Source organism: Stegostoma tigrinum, chromosome 20, assembly GCF_030684315.1.
Source record: "Stegostoma tigrinum isolate sSteTig4 chromosome 20, sSteTig4.hap1, whole genome shotgun sequence".
Taxonomy (NCBI): domain Eukaryota; kingdom Metazoa; phylum Chordata; class Chondrichthyes; order Orectolobiformes; family Stegostomatidae; genus Stegostoma; species Stegostoma tigrinum.
Genome location: NC_081373.1, coordinates 20,019,632 through 20,035,423, shown reverse-complemented (window position 1 = coordinate 20,035,423; position 15,792 = coordinate 20,019,632). Strand labels below are relative to the sequence as shown.

The 15,792-nt window shown below is 36.7% G+C and overlaps 1 protein-coding gene across 1 annotated transcript in view; it reads right to left on the bottom strand.

Moving 5' to 3' along the window:
* shtn1 (shootin 1) overlaps positions 1-15,792 on the bottom strand; it is a 90,094-nt gene that overhangs the window by 20,857 nt on the left and 53,445 nt on the right. The window contains exons 6-10 of the mRNA XM_048550919.2: positions 13,985-14,162; positions 12,830-12,927; positions 9,895-9,976; positions 6,617-6,711; positions 5,006-5,152 (exon numbers count right to left, since the gene is read on the bottom strand). Coding sequence (XP_048406876.2) covers positions 5,006-5,152; positions 6,617-6,711; positions 9,895-9,976; positions 12,830-12,927; positions 13,985-14,162 — 600 coding nt within the window. The remainder of the gene's footprint in view (positions 1-5,005; positions 5,153-6,616; positions 6,712-9,894; positions 9,977-12,829; positions 12,928-13,984; positions 14,163-15,792) is intronic.

Genomic DNA, 15,792 nt, shown 5'->3' with positions numbered 1-15,792 from the left:
ATGCCTTTTAAATATTGTTATTGTATCAGACTCCAACACTTTTTTGGCAGTTCATACCATACATGTACCACCCTCTGTATGCAAAAGTTTCCCCTTAGCTCCTTTTTCAAAACTTTCAGCTCTCACCCTAAACCTAAGTCCTCTAGTTTTGGACTCCCCACCCTAGTCTATTCAGCCTGTCCATGCTCCTCGTGATTTAATAAGCCTTTATAAGGTCATCCCTCAGCCTCTGGTCCTCCGGGGAAAACAGCCTCAGCCGATTCATCCTTTCCCTAAAGCTCAAATTCTCCAACCCTGGCAACATCCTTGTAAATCTTTTCTGAAACCTTTCAAGTTTAACAACATTTTTCCCATTGCAGGGAGACCAGAATTGTATGCAGTATTCCAAAAATGACCTAACCAATGTCCTGTACAGCCACAACATGACATCCAACTCCTTTGCTCAATGCATTGACCAATGAAGGTAAGTGTATCAAATGACTTCTTTACCACCCTGTCTACTTCTGATTCCACTTTCAATAAATGGCCATCCCGAGGTCTCCTTGTCCAGCAACACTCCCCAGGACCCTACCATTTGCTGCATAAGTCCAGCCATGATTTTCCTTAGCAAAATGCAACACCTCACATTTATCTAACTTAAACATCATCTGCCACTGAAGGTCCTATTGCACTCTGAGATAACCTTCTTTACTGTCCACTACACCATCAATTTTGGTGTCATCTGCAAACTTACTAAACACTCCTCCTAAGCTCACATCCAAATCATTTATATGCATGACTAAAAGCAATGGTCCCAACTCCGATATATGGCACATAATTTGAAAATAATTGCTGGAGAAAGCCAATCCACAATTTATATACTCTTCTTCTTTAAGTGCCCACAGAAACTCTTGCTATCTGTTGCTATCTAACATTCCTAGCTATCTTCTTCTCATATTCTAACTTCTTTCTTCTGATTAACCCTTTGGTCATTCTTTGATTTGCCACTCATCTTTGTTCAATTATATGCATTTTTCTTATGTTTTATGCTTCCACTAACCTCCGTAGTTAACCACAGATGGTGGGTCCTCCCTACAGAACTTTTCTTTGTGAAAGGAATATACTTTTTCAACTATTCTGAAATATCCGCTTAAATGTCTGTCTCTATTGAACTAACCCCTAAGCTAGTATGCTAGTTCACTTCAGCTATCTTAGCATTCATGCCGGCAAACCTACCCTTATTTAAGTTTAAAATACTAGTCTTACACTCAATCCTCTCTTTTTTAAAGTCGATGCAAAATTCAGTCATAATGTGGTTGCTCCTACCTAGGAATATCTTTGCTCTAAGATGATTAATTAATCCTGTCATATTACACGTTACCAAATATAATATAACCTGCCCTGTGGTCAGTTTCAGAATGTGCTGCTCTCTCAAGGTGTTCTTCATCTAGGCTGATTCTGCCCACTTAATTTTGCCAGTTTATATGAAAGTTACATCGCCAATAGCTATTGCTATCCCTTTATCACAAGTACCAAATACTTCTTCATACATACTCTTTCCCACATACTGTATAGAACCAGTGTCTAGTCCTACTCATGGCTTGATGTCATAGTAGTCCTCATTTCTACCCAACCTACTGTTGATATCCCAAACCAAGGTTATGTCTAACTATTGCACAAATGCTGTCTTTAACTACCATTGCTATCCTTTCGCTTTTACCTAGCTTCTATTCTTCTCGAATGTCATGTATTCTTCAGTTCAGGACCCAATTCTTGTCATCTTGCAGCTGTATTACTTACTTCAATATGTACTATAAATTTGTTAATTTTGTTACAAATACTACTTGCATTCAGACACGGTCAGAACATTTAGTCTTGTCTTTTCATTATCTTTGTACCATTTCGCCTTGCTTGCTGATGTAGTCCTAAGTTTTTTGTTCTGTCCCTTCCTGTTATTCTCTGACCCTCATTTTCCATATTATTATTTACCTCTCTTACCTTGACTCTATCTTTGATATACCATATCTTTCTGCATTTGATCCTTCGTCCCCAAAATTTAAAGCCCTGTCTAATTCCCTCGTTATGTGATTTGCAAGAATGCTGGTCCCTGCACTGTTCAAGTGGAAATAAGGGATTCCCCTTTTAAGATAACGACAAGGAAACATATTTTGTCTGAGAGGATTGTGTGTCTTTGAAGTTCCTCTCTTCAAAAGGCAGTGGATGCAGAAAGTTTAATATTTTTAAGGGAAAGATAAATAAATTCTTTATTACCAAGGGGATGAAAGATTATTGAGAGCATGCAGGAATGTAGAGCTTGGGTTAAAATCAGATCAGCCATGATCTTATTGAATGGTGGAGCAAGCTTGGAGGGCCGAGTAGCCTATTGTTGTTCCTTGTTCAAATGTTTGTATGTGTAGACTTTACCATTGGTACCAGCCCACTTTACACAGTCTTCATGCCGGTGGCCAATGAAACATAAGTCACATCCCCCACACAAATCTCTGAGGACATATATATTCATCTTTCCAGTTTTCCATATTTTATGCCAATTTGCACATGGCTCAGATAACAATTCAGAGAGTGTGACATTTGAGGTTCTGCATTATAATTTAGTGCCCAGCTCCTCACACTGTCTGACAGAGCTTCTTTACTAGTGTGTCCTATGTCCTTGGTACATATCTAGACTAAAATTATTGCTTATTCAGCCCTCATATTGCAAGTTTTGCTTGATTCCTGAGCAAACATACTGGTACTAGGCAGGCAACATAGCTGTCTGAACTCTTGCTCTTTGCTGAAAAGAACTGTATTGATGCATCTCATGATAATATTACATAATACCACATCATTCTTTTTGATCCCCCTACTTGAATAGCTCCCAATACCACGATGTCATTCAATCTGCAGCACCCCTCTCATCCAAAAATTCCGAGAAAACCTCAAACCTATTGGACAATTGTGGAGGATGAAAGTCCTGCCGCCTAGGTCCCCTTACCTACCTACCTCACGACCACGTCACCCTGTCCCTGACCATTCACCAAATCAGAAGTTCCATTAGTAAGTTGTGTTATGCCCGGCTTTTTCAATGAAGCTTGGTAACTTTCTCCTTTCCTGATGCGTCACAACATCTAAAGTTCAGCCTCCAGTTCAAACTCTGAGCCGAAACCTCTCAAACTTTGAACACTTGCCACAGATGTATTTGTGCTGGATCACAACAGCATTCAGGAGCTCCCATATGCTGCAGCCTTGATCTATCCTGCTGTCATCAGTTTTAATTATTTGATGATATTATTCAATTATGTACGTTGAATTTTATGTTTTGTCAACTTTATCATCAATTTTTATACTATGTTAAAACTTAAGATTTGCAAAGATATTAATCACTTAACACAGACTCATAAACCAGTTAGTTCCTTTCTCTGTAGTACAAGAACAAACTTCAGATTCTCCAGCATTGGCAGTTCCTGCTATCTCTCCAATCAATCAAGCTCTGCTTGGTTTAGGCTCTTCTTCTCGTCTGCTATTCTAGTTGATGCTGACTGCCTGCCACAGGTGTCATTAACTTCAATTGCTTCTTGAAGTGATGCTGACTTATCCTTATCAAATCAAAAAGATGTTATTAGCCACACCCAGGATGAGACAGAAAATGCTAGAAGCTGCAAAGCAAAGTCTCCAAGATGAGATCCAGGCATACAGGCCTGTGTGTGGACAATTCAAAGGATGTTACCAGATCTCAAGTCCAGCACTAAGGAAAATTCGGAAACAACTTTAATCTCGAAGCTGATGGCAGCTAAACTGTTTATTCTCACCAGTCACATTTGACTCGATTGAAAGAATTAGCTTCAGCTGTGGATTCTGTTAGAAAGCAGTGATCTGTTTTGCAAAAAAAAGTCTCATTTTGTTCATGAATTTTGATGAAATTTTAAGAGTTTTGTCCTGCAGCTCCACTCATTTGATGGAAACATTAAAGTAATGCTGACTCCCTGTCTCTAGCTATTTTTCTGAACTGCTCCTCTAGTTGATGATAACTGAGGTCCTTTGGTTGCTGGCTATTCTGAGTAACATTGTCTGCCTACTGAAGGAGCAACATCTCATCTATCACTCTCTGACATTGTCATCTATGATTTCGCATTAATAAGACACAACATTTTACTACATTCTGTTTTCCAGTCATACAGTTTATTATACCCTCATATTCTTACGCCTTTTATTAGTAAGTTAAACATTAATAAATTAACTAGTCAATGTATATAAAACTGTGTGTGGATCAAAGGAATGTCCTCTAACAGAAGATCACAATAAAATTTGTGATGCTGAAAGATTATTATGAGAGCTGTCACTGAGGTTTAGACAATTGGTCTAAATGTGGTTTCAAATTCTACCATGGCAATTTCAGAAATTGACATCAGTACTCTCTTTTAATTGGAACTTAAAACACTGTCAACAATCAAAGTGCCAATAAAACTATAAAGTGTTTATATTTGTTGTACATAAACTTTAAACTATAGTCTAAAGACTTTAAGACATTGAATGTAAGACTCAATGAACTGAAGGACCTTCTTCTATGTTGTTCACATCTATATTAAAAGAACATAGAGTAACAATATTAGATTTTCTTAAACCCATTTAGTCCATAAATATACTTTAGGGAAGGAAAGATATCAGCCTATGTGTGGTTTAGCCGATATATCGTTCCATTCTCACACAAACATGTTAAGTGTTAATTGATGATAACAAAGTGTGGAGCTGGATGAACACAGCAGGCCAAGCAGCATCTCAGGAGCACAAAAGCTGATGTCTCGGGCCTAGACCCTTCATCAGAGAGCCTGCTTGGCCTGCTGTGTTCATCCAGCTACACACTTTGTTATCTTGGATTCTCCAGCATCTGCAGTTCCCATTATCACTGAGTCTTAATTGATGTCTGATTTGGTTCAGTAAGGAATGTTTTCACCTTTATTCAGTAAACTAGGAACCAACAACAACAGTGACAGATATTTTTAGCAGGGCTAATTTCACTAATGCACCTTACCTTTGTCTCATGCAGAATTCTCTCCTCCTCTATAGTTTCTGTGACGATAGCAAGGTCATCAAGTGCTTCCATCAACTGCTCATTAGGCACCATCTTTTGAATAAGAATTTGACTTTGCCTTTTAAGTTTCTTTTGTTCCAAAAGCATCTGCAGTGAAGGCAAATAATTTTAAACTGCAATCACATTTCTGTCCAAATTTACTATTTAGTTTGCAGCATCACTACTGGTGATCTTCGTTATTCATCTTAGGAAATTTGTTCCAGCCTGTTTGGTGAGTCATCTTCATCATCAGAGCTAATGCTAGGAATAGTACAAATCACTCTGCAAGGCTCATAGCCTCACATTAATGTGCTCATGATTAACTAATTTCTTATCAAATTGCATCATCTATGCTTTAGCTTATGGCTGTCCAGCCAAACCTCTTTACACCATCAATTTAGATGTTCCTAAAGAGTCCATTCTCTCCACACACCTCTTTTCAATGATTTCCTCCAATCGTACATCCATGTTTTCTTTGCATATGTTATATCACAAGAACAAAGTTCATGTCCTTCAGGTCTCTCTCAGCCCAATGACTAAATCACTGCCTTTTCATTTCCCCTATATCATTGAATGGGATATTCAAAGTACAGTTTTAAATTTTCAATTTTTTTATCTCTTTCAGATACAACCATAATGACAAATATGTTGAATGGCTCCAACAACCTACAAATCAAATCCATTTTCTGACAAAGCAGCTAACCAGTGTCATTGTTTGTTTCATTATCCAATTTAACCAAAATTTTAATTTAATGGAACAACTATCCTTGTTAAGCTTTACAATTGTCCCCAGCTGCATACTGCGGTGCTACAAAAATATGAATCTCAAAACTAATAAAAGGCATATGACCATTCAGTGACATGGAAATTACTGGTTAGCTTAAGTAAACAGTGTATACGTAGACTTTAAGGTGGCTGATACATTCTGAAAGTCAGGCTCACAAAAGCCTGGCAAATTGCTAGATTTTACACTTTTATTCTTGCTTGTTAGTTTGCCCTGATGTAATTTTTGAGGCAGTGATTTGGAAAGGGTTGTTTTCCAGGAAATCCAGATGATATATACATTACAGGTGGTCTACAAAGTTCCATTGTATGGGTTTAAGTGGCTTGCCAAGACAAAGAGCTTGGACACTTCAATCCCAGAAAATGCTTGAACAGCTGTCATAAACTTGGAGGGGTGGGGGTGTCAGGGGCTAAAGATTGTTTACCTTGCATCTCAAGTAGAAAATTGTATATGAGGGTAAGTTGGAGAAAGATTACCGTTAGTAAGGAAGTACATTTTACCCATATGTTCTTATCCAATTATAACAGTATTTATGATTTAATGAAGTAGTTGAACTCTTCTGACAATAATTGATATATGTTATCGACATACCTGGAAAGACAATGCCAGTCAACACGTATAACATGTATAACTAAACAATATATCAATTAATAATATTCTTTTAAAGAAGTGACATTATAAGTGTATACAATCCTGCACCATGACTAAGAATGTACTTCTTTTTGCCATTTTGAAAATGTAACCATTCGATACACTGTCAGTAATTGGTCTGTTACTGATTTTTGTACCTCACGTGCAAAAGTCTCTGCCTCCTTTCGGAGATCCTTCTCCAGATCCAGACTTTTTTCCAGGTCATCATATTCCTCCAGGGCCAAAATAGAAACTTAGAGAAACACAAATTTTATTTTTTTAAAAGTTACATTTCAGTTATTCCATTCTTTTAGGCAAAAAATATTTTCTGTATTAGTGAGTACTTTTTACTTAATTCAGAGGTATATACGTGTGCGTAACATACGTCCCTTAAGCCTGAGTAAAAACTTAACGTATTTGTTTGCGTGCCTGAATGCTATTAATGGATTCTCAAAAGTCACGTGTATGAAAAATTTGAATTTGCAGTAGTCAGTACTTTTTTTATAATAATGAAAGATGCAAAATTTAAGAGTTTGCATTTTAAAATAATGGCATATGGGTTTGGTCTACTTGTATGAAGAGGTTCAGTAATTATCTAGGTTTGCTCATGATTTTAAACTGGCACATGTCAGATAGCAAATGACTGAAGGTCTTGAATTGTTTGAGTTGGCTTTGAGTTTAGAATAATTAAGAATTAATTTTAGCTGGAAAACACAAACAATGGAAAGCTTTTATTCAGTTCAAATAAGACTGCACCAGGCTCAATTCCCAATTTACTTACTTGTGGAGATCAAAATAGTTCAAAGCAATTAAGCGAGTATGTTACTTCAGTGTTACGACTGTAGTTTGTGAAAACTTCCAGAATGTTTGTTTAGAGCGCTGCAGATTATTAAGGCACTGAGGAAATCTAAGTGGTTGGGCTGGTCAAGGGAAAGGTTTCCTATCTCTCAGGACTGGAAATGAAAAGCAGTTAAATTAACATACAAGTTTAATAGGAAAAGAAAATGTCTCTGGTTAATCATCAGAAGTGGGCATCTTCGGCAAGGCCAACATTTATTGGCCATAACTATTTGCCCAGTCGGCAGTTAAGAACCCACCACATTGCTGTGTGTCTGGAGTAACATTTAGGCCAGATCTGGTAAGGAAGGAAGATTTCCTTCTATAAAGGTCATTAGTGAACCAAATGAACTTTTAAAACAATAAACAGTAATTATTTGATGGCTAATAGGCTAGGTTTTGATTCCAGATTTATTTTATTAAAAATTAAATTTCACCATCTGTCATGATGAGAGTCAAACACACGTCCCAGAACATTAGCATGGTGTTCTAAATTACTAGTCCCATAACAGCACCAGTATCTCACTATCTTGCTCTGATGTTGGGGAGTATATGGGAATTTCTTCCGTCAGGAGTTTGAAATATTTCAAACTGCGTTAGATGTAGATACCTTGGTTTTTTTTTTCTTGTTTGTAATATATCTGGTTTATTGTTAAAACCAAATCTGCAGCCTGGTGTTAGTGTGCTTTAGTGAAGGACCACCACAGTACATTCTGGAGAAAATAACAAAATATGATTTATCAAGACAGATTATTGTTTGTGTGACTAAAGCATTTCACTTTACAGAAAACTAGTTCCAAAATCTGCACTGAATAACCCTATAACAGGGCAATTTCTCCTCATAAATAATTCTTATTTATTTGAGTTGAACAAATTTTGCTTGTTCTCATTCACATCACTAGATGGAGCACCAGTTTTTTTTTCTTGATTAAAATGGAAGCTCTGGGTGGAGGAACTGAATGGACATTGTCCTGCTTCCTTAATTGAACTGATTTTATCATCTACACTGCTCATGGAGAAGGTGGAGGCTTATCTGACTGTGCCATATTCTCATTTAACGAACAATGTATCTTCTCCAAAGGACTTAGCAACAGAAATAATAGGAAGGAATACTTGCATTTACTTCTATTTCCTTTTGTTCCCATTCATACATAGTTGTAAGGTGAAGGGAAATCGCTCACTGCTTTTATCTTTTCATGGTAACAGCAAAGAAAAATGGGAGTTTGTTGCAGTTTCTTTGTTAGAATAGAAGCAGCATTATGCAGTAACTATAATAATTTTGAAAAGCCAGCAGGTATTGATTAATATGCATCACAATTTCAATAAAACTGTGGTTACTATTTAATTTCTGTGTACCTATACTTGTTCTCCATAGTTTTCACTTTCCCAAAATAGCTAAAGAGAAGGTTAGGTCCTAAAACAATATCAATGGCTTTATTCAATCTTTACTGACAGAATATTTGAAGCATGTTTCACATTTCAGCTTGGTTGGATTTAAAGCAAATGCTTTATAATTATATTACATTTGGCCATTTTTTACACTCTCTGTTTTTAGCTCTGGACCACTTTATACATTTAATGACTGATTAGATACTCCTCCAACAAATTTCATGGTCAAAAGAGGAAAAGACTTCAATCCCTTTACTGTACAAGTCATATAGCCAAGGTTGGAAATAAAAATGCTGTGCATGCAGTTTCTGGTTTAAGGGCATGACTATAAATGACACTTTAAGTCTTTAAATAGAGAATAATTATTAAAATTTTAGACAAAGATCATCAAAGAAACTGTGCCATCATTTAGGTAGAACTTTTGTGAAGTTGAGTAGTAGTAAAATGTTGAGTAGTGAATTTACAACAATAAGTTGTGCTGGTAGAAGAGTTAACTGCCAACAACTTTTGATTAACTCAAAAGTTATCAAGGGTGTTTGTATATCTTTACACACAGCCCTTTTTTGTTTCAAGGCACAACTTTAACAGAGAACAGAATAAATCACTGATAGAAGGGAATCACTTGCACGAATTTAAAAAAAGAAGGCATGTCAATGGGGAGGAGATGCTGGTTAGCTCATTCAGCTAGACAGTTGGCATGTGGTTCAAAATCCCACTTTGATTCCCATTCCAGATGAAGCAGACTTAGGGCTTGTCTCCTCAACTTGACTGCAGTAAAATCATGCCACAAGCTGCAGGGCACCAGCCTATGAATAAACAAGGTGGCTCTGAAGAATGAATGATAAATTATGAAGGTCAGAAGAATATATGATATTTCTGCATCAAATGGTCTTGAGGTAGCCATAACGCCCAAGATAACTGAGTAATTATTGATTGAGACTGACGCCAGTGAAAAATTAATGATTCAGATAATGCACATGTATCCATTGATAATACAAAGCCATGTTACACTATTCTCAGTATATATATATGTTGAAATGAAATTAATGGTTTTTATATACAGTCATTGTTGTTCAGCCCTCAGATACTTCACAGTAGCATTTGCCATGTCTTAGTGCATTTTTGCAACAGAAAGCCAGCAGTTATTTCTCTGATTTAACAATTAATCATTTTTCTAATTTCATGGCTCTATCAGAGAAAAAAATTAAACCTTTGTTGTACTTGGCTAGAAGTTGACTCTGCTTATCAATTTCAGCAGCCAGATCAATATTTTTCTGTTCTTCCTTCTGTAACTAGAAATAATAATAAAATAAATATCCCATTACATTAAATACACACAGCAGGTAAACTGTAAAACTTACTTAAATCCACTTATAGTATAAACTTCCACATAATAGCCATCTTTTTGACTGATTTGAGTATCAAGTTTTGTTTTCTACTTTCCATATAGATATTTACAAATGCAGGAATACATCATACATCCCCTTCAACTAGTTCTGTTATTCAAGCAGATTGAGAGAAATCTGGCCTTGAACTGCGCTCCCCAATACCTCTCCACCAATATCTAACTGGGTGCCCTTGCCTGGTTCCATTCTTATTGATCTTCTCAGACAGAATAACACTTCCAATAGTTTCTCATTCTGCTCTTGTAATATTACCTCCCCCATATGACGTAAGGATCTACCGTTGGTCCATTTCTCATATAAGTGCTGATCATGAAACAAACCCACTAATGTCATTCGGAAAGGAAATCTTATTGTCTTTATCTGGTTTGATCCACACTTGACTCCAACTCAACAGCAATGTGGTTGACTCCTATTACAACTGCAGTGAAGATGGACTAAAAATATGTAACTTTCATCATTTGACTTTAACACTGAAATGTTCAAAGACTAAACATAGTTATAAAAAAGGACACTGCTAATCTAAAATGGCAACTGTGATCACCCAACAAGCACAGGAAACTCCATGTGGAATATGCAAATCTGGCTGGCTTGGAATTACCTTTTTAAGTAACAGGCACTAAAACTCAGAGAGGCATCAAGGAATTCCCATCTCTTGTTTTATTCACACTTGTATGATAACTGCACTTATTAGGAGGTGAAAGATTGCCCACAATTATCCAGTTTGGAATGAAAAAATGACACAGACACCAGAATCCATGAAGTAGCAGCAAAAAAAAGAGAAAACAACATGGGCTAATAACAGCAAGGATGCTTCCCTCTTCCTCAAACCAACGCTGGTGAAAAAACAACTTGGAAAAATTTTGTTCAGTGAGGACTCAAGATATGCAAACTTTGTCCAATGTGAAAGGAACAAATCATAGCTAAACACTACGTTTGAGTCATTTCATTTTTACAACTCAAGGGACTCTCTATCTTAGTAACTGTATTTCCTAATTCTACTACATATGCCTGCCCAAAACTATTCTTTTCTCAGCTCTTTATCTATTTTTGTGCATGTTATTGATGTTGGGTTTTATTAAAGTTTCTATGCAGAAGGCAGTAAGACTCTACACATAGAAAACCCTGGAATTGGCTCTCCTTCATTACTGATCTGCTTAACTGAGTTTAATTGAAGCCCGAAAGTTATGTTTTAAATATTTGCTGTGATTAACTGAGAGCGCAGCCGTGACCTTACCTCACTTGGGTGCATCACTTAACTGCCCTTGGAAATAGCGGTGCAAATGTTATAAAGTGCGTCACCACCACCAGCTCAAGAACAAATAAAGATGTCAAGTACATGTCAGCTTTGCCTGAAAGGTTCAAATCCAAAGAAAATAAAAGCCGTCCAAAACTAAAGTCATATTCCTTACAAGGTTTGACCAAAGCTTTGCTCAACTGAAGTATAACTTCATCATCTATCCAACCCCTTTAGATAAATAAAAATATTTCAATTAACCTTTCTGATTACTTTTGCATCTGCGCACTACTTTTTCCGAAACTGGTACTACTGATTCATGTGTTTATACATCCTCATGGTCCTCCACAGTTCCAAATTTCTGACCATGTCTCCCTTGATTTCACAATTTCTTTCAGCAGCATTTGTTCGTTTTAAAATCAATATACATTTCGCTGACTACTCTACATATTGCAGATTCACAAGTTAAACTTTTTACACACATTACATACAATACCAACTCATTTTTATTGCTCAGGGACTAACTGACATGCAATTTTATAGTCAGCAAGATTCTGTTTTTATTTTACCTCATATTTATTAACTATGAGCAAGGTGAAAAACAGTCGCCAATTATTCTTTTTTGTACTGTGTGCCACACATATTTCTTCTGGAGTCTTACTTCTTGATGTTAATTACAATCAAACAGGTGGATCTGTCATCTGATCAATAATAAAGTCATCATATTGACTAACTTAATTGGTCTGCCCTGAAGAAATATTCAAAATGCTCTTAGTTCGGTCCTTTGTTCATTTCCTATTCACTATCTTAATCCTGAGATGGCAATAATGTCGCTATTTTGACGAGTGATGTATATTTCAAACTAACTTTAAACATAGAAACTGGAATTGATGTCAAGATTGCAACTCTGACAAGAAGAATCTACACTCAGAAGAAAACTGATGATGCATTAAAATATCACAGAAGACCTAACATTCCAGAATCTTTTTCAGACTAAATACTATGTACGATGATATTTAGCCATTTTGTTGCATCAATAGATTCTTTTACTAATCTAGCTGTACTTTGTCTGCAGACTATTGATTTTACATTACTTTCAGCCTTTCCATTGATAAATTGAAATACTTTTAAAGTTTAGTCACTGTTATTATGTGATGCAGCAGTCTTTTTGTACACATAGTCCAAACAAGCAGCCTTCAGGTATGTGACCAGATAATTAAAACATCTTATTGTGAGCTGAGGAATAAACATCCAGAACAGAAGAAGCATTCTTTTGTTCCTTATGGGAAACTGCTGCATTACATTGAAATGTCAACTTAGACCCTATTCTCAAATCTGTGGATAGCAGATTGAACGCATCAACTTCTTACTCAGAATTCAAGTTGACAGTACTCGCCTAATATTGTCCAAGAGTAAAATTGAGATCATAATTATTTCAAATATCAGTATCATTATCAATATCAATATTCATCAGTAACAAATATTACTCTGAATCCAATACTTACTTTATCAGTAAGGTCCTCCCAAAGACCTTTCAGGTTTTCCATCTGAAAGGATAGCTGCTTCTTCTCTTCCAGTGTTGATATCAACTCATTTTGAAGGTCTATCTTTAGAAACATTTCTTAATTACATAAATAACTGCTTTCTTTTCTTACTCTATAACTTTTAACCAAGTTTGCAATTGTCAGAATAAGGGTTCTCGATGTTGAAGAATGGAACAGTGTTGGTTTTACATGTTTCTAGATTGGATAAATATGGTTTAATAAAATTCTGTGTGTTCCAAGATTGAGTGTGAGCCCAAATGAATCATAGAATCCTTACAGTACAGAAACAAGCTATTTGGCCCATTGAGTCACGCTGACCTTCTGAAGAGTATCCCACCAAGACCAATCCTCCATCCCTATCCCTGTAACTCCGCATTTCCCATGGCTAACCCACGCAGCCTGCATATCCCTACACACTATAGATGCTATCAACACTAAGTAAATACAAAAAAAACTTCTATAGGTCTTAATGGGTGTTCGGAAATGTTTCAAAACCACATTATTTTTAGTTATTAACCAACAAATAAGAGGCCAATCTAGAATGTGATTACGTCTTTGAGCTGGTCTCAGACAATTATTTCATATTTGTTTCAGTTCTCATAAATAATTCAGTTTGAAATGTATGCAACTTATTAGGATGCAAAGATGAAAAAGCAACCTCCATTAAGGCATTGCTTCAAAATAAGGCGGAGCTGATTTAGGACTAAGCTGATGAGGAGCATCTTCACCCAAAGGGTTATGAATCTGTGGAATTCTCTGCCCAGTGAAGCAGTTGAGGCTACCTAATTGAATGGTTTTAGGGCAAAGACAGATAGATTTTTAAATAGCAAAGGTATTAAGAGTTATGGTGAGCAGACTGATAAGTGGAGCTGATTCCATGAAAAGATCAGCCATGATGTTATTGAATGGTAGAGCAGGTTGGTCGGGCCAGATGGCATACTCCTGTTCCTATTTCTTATGTTCTTATATGATCTCACATATAATACATATCTATAATGCTTTTCAAGAATAAGAACAACATTAATAATTACATTTTTTTTAATTTCAAGGAACTGCATAGGTGGATTTAGGATTTCCCTTTTCAATGAAATAGTGCTCTTTTTGACAATACTTCACCTTGAATTTGTTGTTGGCAGTCAACTGAGGAACATCTGGCATCTTTGTCTAATGTTGTATTTGTCGCAATAATTGCTGAATCCTCATCGAAAGTCAGGTTTAGAGGGATGGTCTCCTTTCCAAGTTGTGCCATGTACAACATGCTGATTCTTTTAAGAGACCTGTTGTCTTTGTCCAGCTGGAAGACAAAATTTCTGCAAAGATCAGCAATTTTGCACCAAACACTGATCAAAGTAATTTTCTTCCGTGGCTGCAGTGAATTCAGCTTTGTAAAGGTCAGCATTCAGCCTGGCATTTCTTTCTGTTTTCCAATGGTTTTGCTCAGTGATGTGGGATAATCCCAAGAAATACCTGTCATTAGTGTTACTGCATTTGTTAATAAACTATATGCTTCTGTAACGAAGTATGAAATTATAAAGCACCTGCAGAAATAGAAATAAATTAGAAACAGATAAGTACATGTTTAAAAAAACTGCTCAGTAATTTTATAGAGTTCTATGAAAAGATAGAAGAAAGGATAAAGGAAATACAATGGCTTCTAAAATATAGATTTGAAAAATCTGCTAATTTACCAGGGTAGCACTGAGAAACCAGCAAACTGCAGGATCATAAAACCAAAATGTATAAGAGCAGAATTAGACCATTCAATCCATTGAGTCCACTCCACCAATCTTCACTAATATATTTCTCAACTCCATTCTCCTGCCTTCTCGCTGTAACCTTACTAATCATGAACCTATTTACTTCTGCCTTAAATTCACTCAATGATTTGGCCTCCACAGGCTTCTGTAGCAATGAGATCCACAGATTAACCATCCTCTGGCTGAAGAAATTCCTCATTTCTGTTCTAAAGCATTGCCCCTTCACTCTGAGTCTGTGCCCTCAGGTCTTAGACTCTCTCCTACTAGGGGAAACATCTTCTCCACATCCACTCTATTTAGGCCACTAGGTATTATGTAAGTTTCAATCAGATCCCCCGTATTCCTATAAACTTCATTGAATTCAGACCTAGAGCTCTTAACTGCTCCTCATTTGACAAGCCCTTCATCCCTGGGGTCATTCTTGTAAACCTCATCTGCACCCCTCCAAGGCCAGCACAATCTTCTTCAGATACAGGGGCTAAAACTGGTCAATATTTCCAATGTGATCTGACCAGAGCTTTATACAGCATCCACAGTACAACTCTGCTCTTGTATTCTAGTCCCCTTGAAATGAATACGACTATTACATTTGCCTTCCTAACTGCAAATGTTACATGCCTGTTAACATTAAGTGAGTCCTGAACTAGCACTATCTTATTCAGAACACGAGTGAATAGTCCATCTAGTCCAGGACATTTATCCACCTTCAGACTTTTCAGCTTCCCCAGCACCTTCTCCTTAGTGATGCCTACTACGCTCACCTCTCTCCCTTGACTCTCTTGAAGTTCTGGTATCTTGTTGGTGCTTTCCACTGTGAAAACTGAAGGAAAGTACCAATTCAGTTCCTTCACTTTTCCTTGTTCCCCATTACTACTTCTCCGACCCCATTTTCCAGCAGTGCAATGTCCACTCTTTCCCATCTCTTTCCTTTAAGATATCTTAAAAAAAACTCTTGCAATCTTCTTCTATGTTACTAGCTAGCTTACACTCATTTCATCTTCTCCCCCATTATTGCTTTTCTAGCTGTCCTCTGCTGGTTTTTAAGTCTTTCCAAACCTCTGGTTCCCTCTAATCTTCACCACATTGTATGCTTTCTCTTTGGCTTTATGCTGTCCCTGACATCCCTTGTCAGCTATGGTTGCCTCATCCTCCGCTTAGTGCACTTTT